General features: G+C 59.8%; 1 protein-coding gene across 2 annotated transcripts; it reads left to right on the top strand.

The window, feature by feature from the left end:
• The first annotated feature begins 6,176 nt into the window (after positions 1 to 6,176).
• EEF1A2 (eukaryotic translation elongation factor 1 alpha 2) lies at positions 6,177 to 13,937 on the top strand. Of its 2 annotated transcripts, none has more exons than XM_027559138.1 (8): positions 6,177 to 6,282; positions 7,589 to 7,809; positions 9,354 to 9,533; positions 9,980 to 10,276; positions 10,647 to 10,797; positions 11,777 to 12,033; positions 12,638 to 12,872; positions 13,529 to 13,937. In XM_027559138.1, exons 2-8 carry the CDS (start codon positions 7,666 to 7,668, stop codon positions 13,654 to 13,656), a joined length of 1,392 nt encoding a protein of 463 aa, XP_027414939.1. In that variant the 5' UTR covers positions 6,177 to 6,282; positions 7,589 to 7,665; the 3' UTR covers positions 13,657 to 13,937. The 2 variants fall into 2 exon arrangements, with proteins under 2 accessions (XP_027414939.1, XP_027414940.1); XM_027559139.1 differs by having other exon boundaries at positions 6,272 to 6,441.
• Positions 13,938 to 15,620: the final 1,683 nt, after the last annotated feature.

Raw genomic sequence — 15,620 nt, 5'->3', positions numbered from 1 at the left:
CTCTAGGCTCCATCTAAGAAGAGATAAAAGTGAGCTCCATAAAGAGCTTTGGGGGGAACAAAACTGGAAGCTGAATCTTATCGAGTGTAGGGTCTTGGGAGGCACTTTGGGGTTCCCAGATTGACACAAACAAAGCATGAAAACAAGCCCACCAAAATCCAGTAATGGAATGGCTGCTAAAATGAGAACCAACAGTATTCCAAGGAAGGTAACAGAATCCAGAGTCTTTACAGAATGTTCATTATTCAGCCAAAAATCAGTTCAGTTCACTCAGTCGTGTCCGACTCTTTGTGACCCCAAGGACTGCAGCATGCCAGGCTTCCCTGTCCATCACCTGGAGCTTGCTCAAATTCATGTCCATCAAGTCGGTAATGCCATCCAACCAGCTCATCCTCTGTCATCCCCTTCTCCTCCTGGCTTCAATCTTTCTCAGTATCAGAATCTTTTCTGATGAGTCAGTTCTTCACATCAGGTTGCCAAAGTATTGGAGCTTCAGCTTCAGCATCAGTCCATCCAATGAATATTCAGGACTGATTTCCTTTAGGATTGACTGCTTTGATCTCCTTGCAGTCCAAGGGACTCTAAGAGTCTTCAAAAGCATCAATTCTTCAGTGTTCAGCCTTCTTTATGGTCCAACTCTCATATCCATACATGACCACTGGAAAAACCATAGCTTTGACTAGATGGACCTTTGTTGGCAAAGTAATGTCTCTGCTTTTTAATATGTTTTCTAGGTTAATCATAGCTTTTCTTCCAAGGAGCGAGCGTCTTTTCATTTCACAGCTGCTGTCACCATCTTCAGTGATTTTGGAGCCCAAGAACATAAAGTCTGCCACTGTTTCCACTGGTTCCCCATCTGTTTGTCATGAAGTGATGGGACCGGATGCCATGATCTTAGTTTTTTGAATGTTGAATTTTAAGCCAACTTTTTCACTCTCATCTTTCACTTTCACCAAGAGGCTCTTTAGTTCCTCTTCGCTTTCTGCCATAAGGGTTGTATCATCTGCATATCTGAGGTTATTGATGTTTCTTCTCCAGGAAATCTTGATTCCAGCCTGTGCTTCATCCAGCCCAGCATTTTGCATGATGTACTCTGCATATAGATTAAATGAGCAGGGTGACAAACAGCCTTGATGTACCACTTTCCTAATTTGAAACCAGTCTGTTGTTCCATGTCTGGTTCTAACTGTTGCTTCTTGACCTGCATACAGATTTCTCAGGAGGCAGGTAAGGTGGTCTGGTAAAAATCACTAGACATGCAAAAAAATAGTAAAATTTCCTCCCTGTCAAGGGAAAACACTAGCTGTCATTTAGTTTTCTCTTGGAGGTAAATTCACCCTTCACTGCCTGCTTTGCAAAAGTGGATCTGCTCACTGAGGAGGAGAAATGCTTACTGTAATTTTGTCCACTGTCACAGAGCAAGTATCAAAGGATGAATTTACCAGCCAGGAGGCAGTACACAAATGACGGGAATAATGTACACACATACACACGGCTCAAAACCCCACCCATGAGGCCTATAGCAGACAGAAATGCTCACACAAGTGGCACGCAGGAGAGGTTCACAGCAGCTTAATTTTCGGCAGCTCAGAACTGGGAACGGAATACTACACAGCAGTGGAAACGGAATGCTACACAGCGGTGAAGAAGCAAACACCTCCCAGATGCAGGAGCACAGGTGCAAGTCACACACGTGGTGGCGGGTGAAAGAGGACAGAAAAAAGAACAGAAGCTACATGGACCATTCACGCAAAGCTTAAGAGCCAGCAAAGTGGTGTCTGGCAGGAGAAGCCCAAGTCAGGGTGCTTTGGAGGGCACAACAGAGTGTTCTATTTCCTGACCTGGTGGTCAAGCACAACTATGCTTCGTGCAGTTTCTCTAAGTGGTTCAAGGACAGGCTGGAGCCCTGTCTCCCTCAGTGCCCAGTCCTTCCCCTGTCCTCCTGCATCAGTCATTCTAACATCTCCTGAGGCCCCCAGCTCCCTAGGCAGGTTATTCCCAACTGTGCAATTGAGGGGAGCTCTATTCAAAAGCAGAAAACCAGGGCCCCAGGGTTGCTAAGGAGCTTCCTGTTCCCCAGGGAAATTTCTGAACCTGGGAGTGGGAGGCTGGCTTAGGGCTGAGACCTCTCCCTCCCCCACACCAGGGCAGGGGTCCATGGTAACCCATCCAGGTGTGAAAGGAGTCCATGACACAGCACATGCCCACTGGGCCCAGAGAACACTGGCCATGAGGGGTCGTCGGGCCTGCAGACCCTCCCCTGGTTCTCCCTGTGTCCCTGGCCCATAGCAGGGCTGCGCCTTCTTAACCCAAGATCTTTGGGTTAAGATCTGGCTGATCCCAACCTGCAGTGAACTGAATGGGGGGACCTGGCCACTCCCTCTTGCTAGCACCAAGCTGGATCGCCGCCCCTTCGCAGTGGCCCAGAGCCAGGGGCCCAGCCCACCGGAACCCCCTCTTCTGTTTCCCCGAAGCACGGGTGCTGCTCTAGTGCAGGCGGGGCCGCCAGGGTTCCTGGGGAGTGAGGGCTTGGCGGGAGGAGTCTGAGGGCCTGGGGGGAGGAGTCTAAAGACTCCATCACCATGGCTACGGCTCCCTGCTGCTGCCGTTGTAAGGGTGGGCGGATAGCTCCCTTGGCCCCAGTGTGGGTGGGGGCGGGGCGGGCTGGCTGCCCTCCCCCCTCTATAAGGGATGGTGTCTCCCTCTCTAAGCTGTTCTGGCTGACTCAGGTCAGTCCCATCCTCCCAGACACGCTCGGTTTGGCAGGTGACGTGTTTGGGGGCCTGCATTGCCCAGCAAGTCACCCCGACTCCCCCCCCACCCGCCGCCCCCTTTCTTTCAGTAGGCCCGGAGACCCAGCCCAGGGCTGGCAGGCTGGTGGGGCCTCGGCGGTCTTGGGCTCTTGCTGGCGTACACATGCCCTGGCCCCGCCCCTTCTCTGATTAGGGGCCGTGACTTTGCTCTTCTGCGGGGAGCTGGTTGCCGAGAACGCCTCCTCACCATGGAGACACTTAATTTGCGGCCTCGAGGGCAGCTCGGTCCCCTGAGTGCCCGGCCTGAAGAGCTGGGGGGCGGGGGAACGTGTCCCCGAGGCCGTCCAGGGTCCCACGGCCCAGCTAGATTGGGAGACAGGTGCGACTGACCCCGCACATGAGGATGCTCACCGATGCCCAGGGGGCAGAGGGCAGCCAGTGTAGCCCAAGGGCAGGGGGTGAAGTCGTTCTGAGACACTGCGCGGCCCTCCCTCTCCTTGCCCCGCCCAGGCCGCTATTCGCGACCATCACCCGGGTGGTCGTCCCCACCTGTTGAGGCCGCGGCCCCCCAGGAAGGCGCACCGCACAGGTGGAATGCTCTGCATTTGCAGGTTATTATTAGCCCGGCGGTGACATCACCCGCAGCCAATGGGAGGCGGGTTTATTTCCAGGGCTGACAGCTTGATAACGGTTAATTTTAGCTGGATCTTCTTTCCCCGGTGAAAACCCCGCCTGCCAAAGAGGGGGCTGCGTGTGTCGCCCCAAACAGCTCACTGGGCCTGGGAGGTGGGGGGGGGTTGAAGAGGCAGGGCCTGTACCCCTCCCTCTGCCTGCTCCCCAGAAGCTGCCTTGGGAGGCAGCACCAACCTCCTTAGCTGGAGCCCCTTCCTTGCTCTCCCCCACCCATAACCTTGGCTACTCCTGGGGGCCACAGTGACCAAGAGCTCAGATGTGGGAAAGGGAGGCTACGGGGGCGGAGCCTGACTTGGGAGGAGCAGAGCACAGGTGGGACCTGGATGGGCTTATCCAGAAGCAGCACTGACCTGGCTCAGGTCTTCCAAGCCATCTGCAAGCTCTGCCCTCCTTGCTGTGTGACCTCAGGCACTGTGCTTTGCCTCTCTGTGCCCAGTTGATTCTTGATCCATGGACCCTCAGGCTGCCTGGGAGCCTACCATGCAAGGCTGGGTGGCTGTGGCTGTCTAGTACATCATGTAGTGTTTAGTACTGCTTAGTATTTTGTGGTTATTCAGTACTAGTCAGTGATTAGTAGTTATTCAGTACTATTCCATGGTTATTAAGTATGAATCAGTAGTTAGTAGGCATTAAACACTATGCAATAGTTAGCAGCTGTTTGCCAGTGAGTTGTGCCATGCAGTGGTTAGTGCTCCACTCTGCCGCTGGGTGTTATTTAGCATCATACCTCCCTGTGTCTCACTACTGTGTGAGCCCAGACGCTGAATCTCCACGGACTCCCAGGGCTCTGCAGGTAGTATGGCTGAGGACACAGAGGCCTCTTGGAGAAGCCACTGGAGACCCCTCCCCAGGGTCAGCCAGCAGACCCTTGGGAAGGATGCTGCCTTCCAGCAGCGGTGGCCACTGCTCCTAGCAGGACAGGGTTCCAGCACTGGCTGGCCCCTGGCACGGGCACCCCAGTGCGGTTTGGTGCCTGCCAGCTGACAGCTGTGGGTGAGCCTGAAGCAGAGAGGCATGGACCTGTGTGGGGGTGTCTGATAAACACCCTCTGAGGTTGCAGGCAGCTGGAGGTCCCCTGGAGGAAGTTGGGGGTGGTGTTCACAGGGACCTGGGCCTCCTGCCCTGTCTGTCCCATCCCAGCCTTGGCCAGTCACAGAGTCTCCCAGATGCCGCCTAACCTTCAGCAGGACGGGACACCTTAAGCCTAGAGACCAGCTCAGCTGGGCGGGCTGGGCTGCGCTTTCCCTGCAGGCGTTTATTTTTAATTCCTGGCTCCTGTTTGATGGAATCAGCAGCGCGAGGAAGTGCCGGGTCACTTGCCAACCATTGCCTACCCGAGGACACAGGGACAGCATAACAGAAGGGCCCCTTCCCCCCCCCACCCCCGAGAAACACTCACTGCGGGCAAGGAAGACCTGCTTGGCCCCCAGCCCATCTCTACTTCCTATCTCTACTTCCTGGCCTGCCAGGGGGTCCCATCGCTGGGGGCTCCTCGTGGGCACTGCCCCATCATAAGGTGCTGAGCCCTGGGCCTCTGCTCCCACCACACATTTCTGAGACCCTGCCTGACCTTCTCCCAGACCCAACCCTAACCTGAGTGTCCTCAGGATGTGAGGGAGATGGGAGAGATGGCCATGGGGAAACGTGATCATGGGTGAGCTGACAAGGTCGGGGGTCCCTAGAAGGGGCCATGACTGTGGTCTTCACTCACCCCTCCCCCTCCCTGAAACCCATTTTGGTCATTGCCCTGGTCTGTGACCACCCCACTTCCCTGCGGCCTGGCACTCTGACCCCGCCAGGGCCACGGCCCGGGACTCTCTTTGGGAGCCCTGTTTTCGTGTCAGCTCTGCGTCCTTAGGAACCCTGCCCATGTATGCAGACCAGGACAGCCCTTGAAGGTCTCAGTGGGCTCTGGGGGACAGACTTCAAGTGTACCCTCCACAAAGAGGGGTCCAGGGTGGAGAACAGTTCTTTCCGGGGGCCTCAGAAGCTGGTGGTGAAGCCTTAGGCCACTTGGCCAAGCTGAGGGGATCCTGGAGGCCACAGTTCCAAGGTCACAGGGAACCATGGGGCCCAGTAGGGAGAAGCCTGGTTTTGGGGGCCTGCTGGGGCACGCCTCTGTGGCAAGCATGTGGGGCCACAGGGCCAGATTCTAGAGTCCCACCAGGGGGGCCTGCACCCCTTAGGCCATCCTGGGGAGACACCTCAGAACACAGGTCCATTGTAAACCAGGGGCAGACGCTACAGCCACCCAGACCCCGGCCTCAGCACCCACCCTCGACCTGGTGCGCTCCCACCCTGCCCCCGCCTGCCGGGTCCCTGAGGTCTGGGCCCGTCCCTGGGACCTCTCTTATGATCCGAATGTCTTCCTGTCTTGTGCTTGGCGCACCCATCCTCTCCCTGCGGGCCTGAGCCTGGCGTTTCAGTCTGGCTTTATCTGTCCTCTGCCTCTAGCTCTTTCTCTCCTGGTCCCTCTCTCCATCTCCGCCCTCCCTCTTTTCTGCTTCCCTCTCCCCGTCTCGTCGCGGTTCTCCGCCGCCTCCGCCTGTTTTTCTCTCGCAGCTTGCGCTCCCTCCGGGTGCGTCTCGTCTCCGCCTTTGTAGCTCGCTCCCTCGCCGCATCCTCCTCTCGCGTCCCTGTCGCGCTCGCGCGCGCCCGCGGACCCTGCATCCCTCGCGTCCCCGCCCCCGGCCCCGCCCGCGCCGGTACCGCATTGCCGTACTGCAGGGGCGCGGTGCACTGCGCCTGCTCGGGCGATAGGTGGACCCCCCTCCTGGAGAGATAAAACCGCCGGCGCCGGCACCGCCAGTCCCTCTGGCTGAGACCTCGGCTCTGGGTAAGGACGCTGGGCCTCCGGGTCCCCATCCCCGCCCCCAGCTTTCCGCAGAGGGTCCCTTCCCCGGGGACCAGTCCTGGGGGCACCGGCTCCTGGCGAGGCTGCGCTCCTCCCTGCGGAGATCTGCCGCCCTCCCAGCGCGCCCGCACCGGCACCGGGGTCAGTCCCCGGGGCGGCCCTGGGTGGGGTGGGGGCACCGTGGTATCGCTTGTTTACGCGGCGGCTGAGGCGGGGACGACTCTCCTGGACAGTGGCGATCGACCTGCAGCCGTGACCTTGGGACTGCCTAGGGCCCTGCCGGGTTGAGGAAGGGTCGTCAGTGCTGGGGGCTGGTGAGGGTGGGTGCTGTGGGTACCCGCCATGTAGCGGGAGAGCGGAGGAGGTCAGACCTGAGGGGTCCTTGCCACCCCGCCCCCACCCGCGCTGGCGATGTCCACTTGGTATCTGCACCCTAGGGTGCACCTTTTTCTCCAGCTTTCCCTCCCCCAGCTGCCTGTCACCTCCTGGGCTACCTAGGTTTCCCCATTGACCTCCAAGATGGAGCAGGGGCTGCGACTCTGTGATTAGAGGGGAGGGGGAGGGGATGGCCCCCTGCCCCCAGCAGGCTGAGGGCATCTGTCTGTCATTTGCTGAGCTTGGCTGCTAGGGCCAGATTCACCCTTTGGACAGAGCAGGGACCCCCACCTCCCTGCCCTACTGTCTGCCCCCTGTCCAGATCTGGGCAGGGCCTGAGCTATTCTGGGCCCCTGATCTGGGCACTGCATCACCCTGCCTGAGGTCTCGGCCAGCCTGTCTCCCTGTGCCAGCCTGCCGGGCAGGGATGAGAGGAAGATGGCGCCATCGCTGCTCGAGGAGGGGAGTGGGAAGCCCTGACCATCTCTCCACTGTGACACCTCGGCGGGGGGGGGTGGGGGGGTGCTGGGATTGGGTGCAGTGTCCCAGCCCAAGACCGTCGGTGGGGGAGCAAACACCGGGGACAGGGCATTGGAGAGCTGGGCAGGGTGACTCATCAACAGGCTCCTGACTGGTCATGGGGCTCACCAGCCTGGTCTTTCTCGGTCTCTCCAGAGGGGGGATAACCTCTCTCAGGGGTGGGGGTGGTTTGTAGCCACGACACTCAGACATTTCCAGCTGTTGGGCTCTTTGGGCTTGCTCCTGGGCTCTGCTCAGCTAAATGCAGAGACTTGGCTCTAGCCTCAGGATCTTGTTCTGTGGGGCAGGGTGTGCTCCCAACCTGGGCAGGGCAGTGTCTGCTGGGCTACTCCTGGAGGCCCCCCATCACCTGTGCCCCTGCCTCAACCCACAGACTCACTGCTCAGCTTCCCCTCACCCTGAGCCAGAGCACCCCAGGTCGTGCCAGCCCCTCCCCACGCCCCAGGCAGAATGGGCAAGGAGAAGACCCACATCAACATAGTGGTCATCGGCCACGTGGACTCAGGCAAGTCCACCACGACTGGCCACCTCATCTACAAATGCGGGGGCATCGACAAGAGGACCATCGAGAAGTTTGAGAAGGAGGCGGCCGAGGTGAGCCCTGGGGGAGCTCCCTGCTTTGCCTCCACCGTGAGGCTGGGGTCCCATGTGGCAGCCCGACTGGCACTTCCCTGACCCTGGGGCACGAAGCTCAGATGGTCTCCTCCAGAGCAAGAGGACGTGTATGTCAGAGCATCCAGATGGAAGAGGCGGGGGGTAGGGGAGCAGGGGCACCTCTCTGAGGAAATGCCTGTGGAGGAGATGGACCAACCTGCTGGACCTGCCCCGGGCCAGGGGGAGGCGCACTTCTCCCAGTACTGGTCACTCTCTCTGAGCCCCACAGTTGGGTTCCTGTAGCCCCGGGGCTGAGTTTGGGGCTGTGGGGGGCGCTGTCCTCGCTTGTCCCAGGGCAGGGTCAGGACTCAGAGTGGCTATTAATAGCCAATTGATGGGCACTCAGCCCATCAGCTCCATTTTCTCGTGCTGGGCTGGGGCAGGCCACTCATCCAGGGTGGCACCCTTTTTTAGGGGTGTCTTTGTCACTTAGTGAGGATGGGAGGGGCCCTGATGGCTGAACCCCCATTTCTGGAGGCTGATCCTCTCAAGTTCTGAGACCCATGTGTGGGAGGTGTCTATGAAGTAGGGGTCTGCTCTCTGTGCCCCCTACCTTCACCCCTGAGCTCTGGGAGAAGCCCCCTGTCCGGGGAAGCTGTGGAGGGTCTCACCTGGATGACTGGTGCCAGGGCTCAGGAGGGGGCGGTTGCTGGCCTGGGCTGAACTCTGTTCTCTGAGGGGGTGGGAGTGCTCTTGGGCCCCGACGCTATGTCTTTCCTTCCCTGCCGGCCTGGTATTTGGGGGGTGCTGAGGGTGTTCGCAGGGTGTCTGTCTGGGTAGCCTCCCTGGAGGGCAGAGCTCGGTCCTTGCGCAGCCCTGGCAAGGGGTTTTGCCCAGCTGGACAGTGAACACACAGTCCTGACCGCAGCCCTGGCCCTGAGCGTGGGGGGTCTTGCTGTGCACGCGGCGCAGGTGTTGGCAGAGGGTGGCCCGGCTTTGCTTCCCCTGCTCAGGTGAGGCGGGGGTGGGGGGAGGAGCCTCAGAGCCACTGGGGAGCTTTATCTGTAGAAAGAGCTGGAAAGCCAGGCCCTTCCTTGCGACCTCATCTGATTTCTTTCTTAAAAAAAAAAAAGAAAAATCACAGAGGGGTTTTTTTGGTTGGACAGTGTGAAATCCAGTGGTGTCGTCGGCTGACACAGAAATCTATCTGGGGGAGGGGAGACCCTGGCTTCAGATAAAGGGGAGCCCTCAGCCGGGGGAGGGCTTGAAACCGCCCGCGGCTTCTCTCCCAGGGCGGCTTCCAGGCCCTTGCGCCCCCTACTGGTAGATGCTCAGATGGCGCCCGTTGTGACTACAGGAGGCTGGTCTGGGCAGGCAGAGATGAGGTCTGGGTGTCCCCCGTTCCATAGCTGGGTCCAGAGTCCCCGGTCTCGGCAGGAGCGAGGGCCCTCTCCGCTGTGACATGCTGCTCCCACGGCCCAGGGGGACCCGTGACCAGGCCGTTGGGTCCGGGTCCGTCCTGAGCCACGCCCCCGCCCCTCCAGATGGGAAAGGGCTCCTTCAAGTATGCCTGGGTACTGGACAAGCTGAAGGCAGAGCGGGAACGCGGCATCACCATCGACATCTCCCTCTGGAAATTTGAGACCACCAAATACTACATCACCATCATCGACGCCCCAGGCCACCGCGACTTCATTAAGAACATGATCACAGGCACATCCCAGGTGGGCGGGGCTTCGGGGGTCTGGGGGATCTGGAGGTGGGGCAAGGACACCATTTAGGAGACCCTGGGGGCCCTGGAATTGGTGAGCGGTGTTTGGATTTCCTCGCCAGGGCATGAGACCCCTCACCTTTGTCACCACTCCCCCCTCAAAGAATTGAGTAAGCGCCCCAGCATCTCAGCCAGGCAAGAGTGCCTATAAGGACAGCTGGCCAATGTCAAGGCCGACTTCACAGACAAGTAGACACAGAGGCCAGGATGGGGACACTGAACATAGGCAGAAATGCACCACCTCCCCCCGCCCAGACAATTCAACATTGCCAGGGCATTCATACAGACACACACTGCCTCTAAGGGTGAGACCCCCAGGTTCCATCCCCAGGTGACTGCCCAGGCCCCTGTCCACTGCCCTGAGGGGCCCGAGCTCACCCTGCCTGACCTTCTGGACAGGCGGACTGCGCCGTGCTGATTGTGGCCGCAGGAGTGGGTGAGTTCGAGGCAGGCATCTCCAAGAATGGGCAGACCCGGGAGCACGCGCTGCTGGCCTACACGCTGGGCGTGAAGCAGCTCATCGTGGGGGTGAACAAGATGGACTCCACGGAGCCCGCCTACAGCGAGAAGCGCTATGATGAAATTGTCAAGGAGGTCAGCGCCTACATCAAGAAGATCGGCTACAACCCCGCCACTGTACCCTTCGTGCCCATCTCAGGCTGGCACGGCGACAACATGCTGGAGCCCTCACCCAACGTGAGTGCCCGGCAGTGGCAGGGCTGCTTCCCAAGGGCCCTGGGTCAGGACGAGCACAGATGGCCAGTGGGGGGTCAGGGAGCTGTCCCCAGGCTGCCCTCAGCCCTATGACTGTGGTACTAGCCCTCTGTGGGTGTTGTGCTGGTGGGAACCACAGCATCCTTGGGTACAGGCACTCTGCCCTCAGTTCAGTTTCCCCAGGAGGCTGGCCAAAGCTGCTGCAGCCCCTTCTCTGGCCAGGGACACCCCCAGATTGACACTGTGGGGGCAGTGGCCGCTGGGGCCCAGGCTTATCTGCCCACCCTGGCTGTGGGGTGCATGGGGTGGGGGGAGGTGGACGTTATGACGGTGCCTTCTTCTTCCTGCCCAGATGCCCTGGTTCAAGGGCTGGAAAGTGGAGAGGAAGGAAGGGAACGCCAGTGGCGTGTCCCTCCTGGAGGCCCTGGACACCATCCTGCCCCCCACACGCCCCACAGACAAGCCCCTGCGTCTGCCACTGCAGGATGTGTACAAGATTGGTGGTGAGTGAGGGCCCCAGGGCCACTACCTGCTGCAGCGCCCCTGCCCACCAGGCCAGCTCTGCCCTCAGACCCCTCCTGAGAACCGGCCCCAGGCCAGGAGCATCCAGGGCCCAGTTATTTCTGCCCCTCCCACCATGCTGCACACTTTCTGGGGGACCACCCATCCACCTATCTCCATCCATCCATCCATCCATCTGTTCATCCATCTATCCCAAGTGTCCAGCCCTATGCCAGCACCAGTGGCACAGGAGACTCATTTATCACCCTCCACCTGGAGGTCCCCATCTTGCAGGAGACACCATCCACTCTAGGAATGAGAAGAGCTGGTCACGCAATGATACAGACCCATAAACAAGTTGAGGTCCACAGCGGGCCATAGTGGGGGACTCCCAGCCAGGAGGCTGTGGCCAGAGATGCTGAAGACCTGGGTGCAGGTGGAGTGTCACACTCACCCAGCACAGAGCACAGCCATCAGCCTCCTTAATGCCACAGGAGCCTCTGCCACAGCCAGGGAAACCAGGCTCGAGCCCCCTGCCCCCTGTCTTGGGGGGTATCACACCCCCACTGTTTGGCCACACGGTGTAAGCAGATCCTGAGAAGTATGGGGGCACCATGCCCCCTTGGGACTCACCCTTGAGATGGCAGCACCAGTGCCAGGCGGGCCACCCTGGGGGGGCTGGTCCACAGCCCGCTTAGTGATGCAGTCTCACAAGGAGGGCCCCTTGCTGCCTCCTCTTGGGTAGAGATGGGGCCTCTCCTGCCTGTGTTCCCTGTGTTCTGGGAACTTGCTTCCTCAGGCCCTTTTTCTCCAGATGGGGCAGGAGAAAGATCTCCACCTCTGTCTGTAGGTTCCAGCGTCTGCCTTGCCCAGGGCTTCCCATCCCCTCGCTCCTACCACATGGCCACTCCCTGCCTGCTAGGGAGGACAGGGCACCCCTGGCCCCAGCCTGCCCTCACAGCTCCCTTCCTCTCGGCCCAGGCATTGGCACTGTGCCCGTGGGCCGAGTGGAGACAGGGATCCTGCGGCCTGGCATGGTGGTGACCTTCGCGCCCGTGAACATCACCACGGAGGTGAAGTCGGTGGAGATGCACCACGAGGCTCTGAGTGAGGCCCTTCCTGGGGACAATGTTGGCTTCAACGTGAAGAACGTGTCAGTCAAGGACATCCGCCGGGGCAACGTGTGTGGGGACAGCAAGTCCGACCCACCCCAGGAAGCTGCCCAGTTCACGTCCCAGGTGGGCAGCCCAGTGGCCAGCGGAGCCAACCCCAGGCAGTACCAGGGCTATCCTCAGCAAGGGGGCTGCTGGGTGCCAGGGAGGACTGAGATCCTCGCTCTGCAGAGCAGGTCCCCAAGGACGGGCGGGGTTGCAGGCAGGAAGAGGGCAGGGTGCTCCTAGCCTCTGTGAGGCCCCGCTCTGGTCCTGAAAAGGCTGTTCTCAGTTTACTGCTGGAACAGGCCTGTGGTACTTTGTTCTCTACACGCTTACTGTGCCCTCTTTGGTCACCTCTGTACGTGAGTAGGATTTTTTAATTGGCTTTGCTGAGATATAACTGAAATATGATAATTAAGGTGTAGTTTTGTCATGCCCCTGCCTCTGCTCTGGTGCTGCCCTTTCAAACTATGCCCTTGTCATTGTTTATCTCTTGTGGCCTTTCAGATGCTCAAAGAGGACCTTGGGGTTCAGATCTGGGAGCCTGGATTCTCCCTATTCTGACCTTCCTCCATGGACAGCATCTGGGCCCCAGGGACCTGGGGTGGGCAGAGCCTCCTCCAGCTCAGGGCCCTCTCCCGGTGCCCACCTGGGCATGCCTGATGGCCTCGTGTACCTCTGCCCACAGGTCATCATTCTGAACCACCCTGGGCAGATCAGCGCTGGCTACTCACCAGTCATTGACTGCCACACAGCCCACATCGCCTGCAAGTTTGCTGAACTGAAGGAGAAGATTGACCGGCGCTCTGGCAAGAAGTTGGAGGACAACCCCAAGTCCCTGAAGTCCGGTGATGCAGCCATTGTGGAGATGGTCCCGGGGAAGCCTATGTGTGTGGAGAGCTTCTCCCAGTACCCACCTCTCGGTGAGCTGGGTGATGGGGAAGGGGCAGCCATCAAGTGGCAGCCAGTCTGGGCCAAGGGCAGAGGACTACTGTGGGGGTGGGGTGGATGGAGGGTCCTGGACTTTCCTGTTGCAGCTTAGAGTTTAGAGGAGACCCAGCCTTGGTCTTTGTCTCATGGAGCATAGGTGGCCCCACTGGGTGGGCAGGGGATGGTATCCCCCTCTGCAGATGAAGTCCCCTGGGGACCCACTCCAGGCCCACAGTGTGGCAGAGTGAGGACTGACCGCCGGCCTCCAGCTGGCCTGCCCCACCAATACCCCAGGGATGACCCACAGATCTATATCAGAGAGCTGCCTGGCAAGGTTGCTGGCCATCGTCAGAATACCTTAAAGGGTGAACTGTATTCTGCACCAGGCTGCTCTAAGGACTGTTTACATGCCATTTAATTCCCACAACGACGCTTTGGCGGAGTCCCATATGTGTTATTCCTGCCATCTAAGGAGAAGGGAGCCTAGCACCTCACTGCCCCCTGCCTCCACCCGGGAAACAGTCAAACAGGCTCAGAGAGCTCCGCGCCAGGGTCCCGCCCCAGGGCCAGGGGCTGGGGGAGGATGCTGCGGGCGCGAGTGCGCCTGCGCGCTGCATCCCGGCCTGCGCCTCACGCTTCCTCCCCGCAGGCCGCTTCGCCGTGCGCGACATGCGGCAGACAGTGGCCGTGGGCGTCATCAAGAACGTGGAGAAGAAGAGCGGCGGCGCCGGCAAGGTCACCAAGTCGGCGCAGAAGGCACAGAAGGCGGGCAAGTGAAGCGCGGGCGCCCGCGGCGCGACCCTCCCCGGCGGCGCCGCGCCCCGCCCCCGCCCCCACCCCCGGCCCAGTCCCCGGCGCGGCCCCGGCGCCCCGCCCCCCCGCCAGGCGCATGTCTGCACCTCCGCTTGTAAGAGGCTCTCCGTCAGCGACTGGATGCTCGCCATCAAGGTCCAGTGGAAGTTCTTTAAGAGGAAAAGCGTCCCCGCCGCCCCGGCTTCCGCGTCCAGCCTTTGTCACGCTCAGTGCCCGTTTTACCAATAAACTGAGCGACCCCAGAACCTTGTGCGTCTGCTGCTGGGGGGTGGGCGACCTGCCCTGCGTGAGGGCGCTCCTTAGGACCCTTCCTGGCCCTCCACCAAGCTGCCACCGCGTCCAGCTCCCATCACCCCTACTGGCTACGTGCCCAGGCGTACACCCACGCTAACCAGGTGGGCGGTGGGTCGCTGAATTCGGAGTCCAGCTGGTGAGGGGGCTTTGGCGTTCCCCTAGTGGGGGCATCCAGGACAAAGAATGGGTCACTTCAGATCCGCAAAAGGGGGTTGAATGTTTTGGGGGGGTCTCTGACAAAGGGATGAGCAGAAGGCTCCTCCTGCACGAGTGATTGTCACACACACCTTGCTCTTCTCCTGGGTTTTCAAGCTCTTCGAAGTCTGCTCTTATACCCCATTCCCGCAAGCCAGTCACTTGTCCCACATCCACCCTGCTCCTCAGTGGGGCTCATAAAACAGCCAGGAACAGTGGCCCCAGAAACCCCAGAGCAAGCCCTGACCGTGGTCAGTGAGGGGGGGAGGGGGACGGAATGGCAGGATCACTCCCTGCCCAGCCAGCGCTGCCCCAGAAAGCAGCCCCCAGCCCCAGGGGGTGTTGGCACTGCCTACGGAGCTCAGGAGGGGCTGAGCCAATCCCCCACTGTGGGCGCAGTGCACACTTGCATGTCTGCAGTGGAACTGGGCTGCGGGTTGTCCCTTCCAGCGTGAGCAGCCACCAGCCATGGGGTCCCACAGTGTAGGAGTCCCCTGGGGCTGCAGCAACAAATGGGCCCCAAGCTGGCAGCTTAAAACCACAGAAGTGGACTCTCTCACAGTCCAGTACCCCTGGGACGAGACCCAGCGTGGGCCGGCCTGCTTGCTCCAGAGGATCTAGAGGAGGGTCCCACCTCTAGAAGCCTCTGGGGGCTGCTGAAGTCCCTTGGCCTATGGCCACATCCCCCCAGCCTCTGTGACCATGGTCACATGGCCTCCTCTTCTCTAAGTCAAACCTCCTCTGCCTCACACTTACAAGGAAGTGCACTGAAGACCCTCCCCGCTACCGGATAATCCATGATCATCTCTGCTCAAGATCCTTAATTTAGTCACCTCTGCAAAATGCTTTCTTCTCACTTGTCGTGTCACAGGTTCCAGGACCTAAGGCCTGAGGCTCCTGAACTCTGGGAGCATATCCAGCCCACCACCCCAGGTGGGGATGGGAATTATGCAGCCCAGCGAGGGGGTAGTGGGACAGAGCAGTGCATGGAGTCCAGGGGGGTCTACAGAGGGGCTGTGGTGTCTCCACACCAAGTTCCAAAGTGGGGCTGGGTCCCCGGAGGCCGTATGAAGGGAGAGTAGGGCCAGATAAAGGATGACCAGATTAGTCAGGCTGCATGGGGACCCGCTTTCCTGTGCTGGCGGCCTGCAGACCTCCCAGGAACCATCTGGGCTGATCCCCAGAGGCCTCCAAGGAAGGCAGCCTGAGTAGGCAAATTCAGACACAGAGAGTGAGAGTTGCTCAGTTGTGTCCAACTCTGTGACCCCATGGACTGTAGCCCACCAGGCTCCTGTGTCCATGGTATTCTCTAGGCAAGAATACTGGAGTAGGTAGCCGCTTCCTCCTGCAGGGGATCTTCCTGACCCAGGGATCAAACCTGGGTCTCCTGCATTGCAGGCAGATTCTTTACCATCTGAGCCACCAGGGAAACCCACAGA

This window comes from Bos indicus x Bos taurus, chromosome 13 (genome assembly GCF_003369695.1).
Source record: "Bos indicus x Bos taurus breed Angus x Brahman F1 hybrid chromosome 13, Bos_hybrid_MaternalHap_v2.0, whole genome shotgun sequence".
NCBI lineage: Eukaryota > Metazoa > Chordata > Mammalia > Artiodactyla > Bovidae > Bos > Bos indicus x Bos taurus.
Note: the sequence above shows the minus strand (reverse complement) of the source record. Positions and strands in the feature narration are given on the sequence as shown.

Excerpts from the sequence above, each read along its gene's own strand:
- EEF1A2 (XM_027559138.1), top strand. The coding sequence starts at position 7,666 with ATGGGCAAGGAGAAGACCCACATCAACATAGTGGTCATCGGCCACGTG. Across the intron at positions 10,277-10,646 it reads TGCTGGAGCCCTCACCCAAC|ATGCCCTGGTTCAAGGGCTG; the intron begins GTGAGTGCCCGG and ends CTTCCTGCCCAG. Across the intron at positions 12,034-12,637 it reads CTGCCCAGTTCACGTCCCAG|GTCATCATTCTGAACCACCC; the intron begins GTGGGCAGCCCA and ends CTCTGCCCACAG.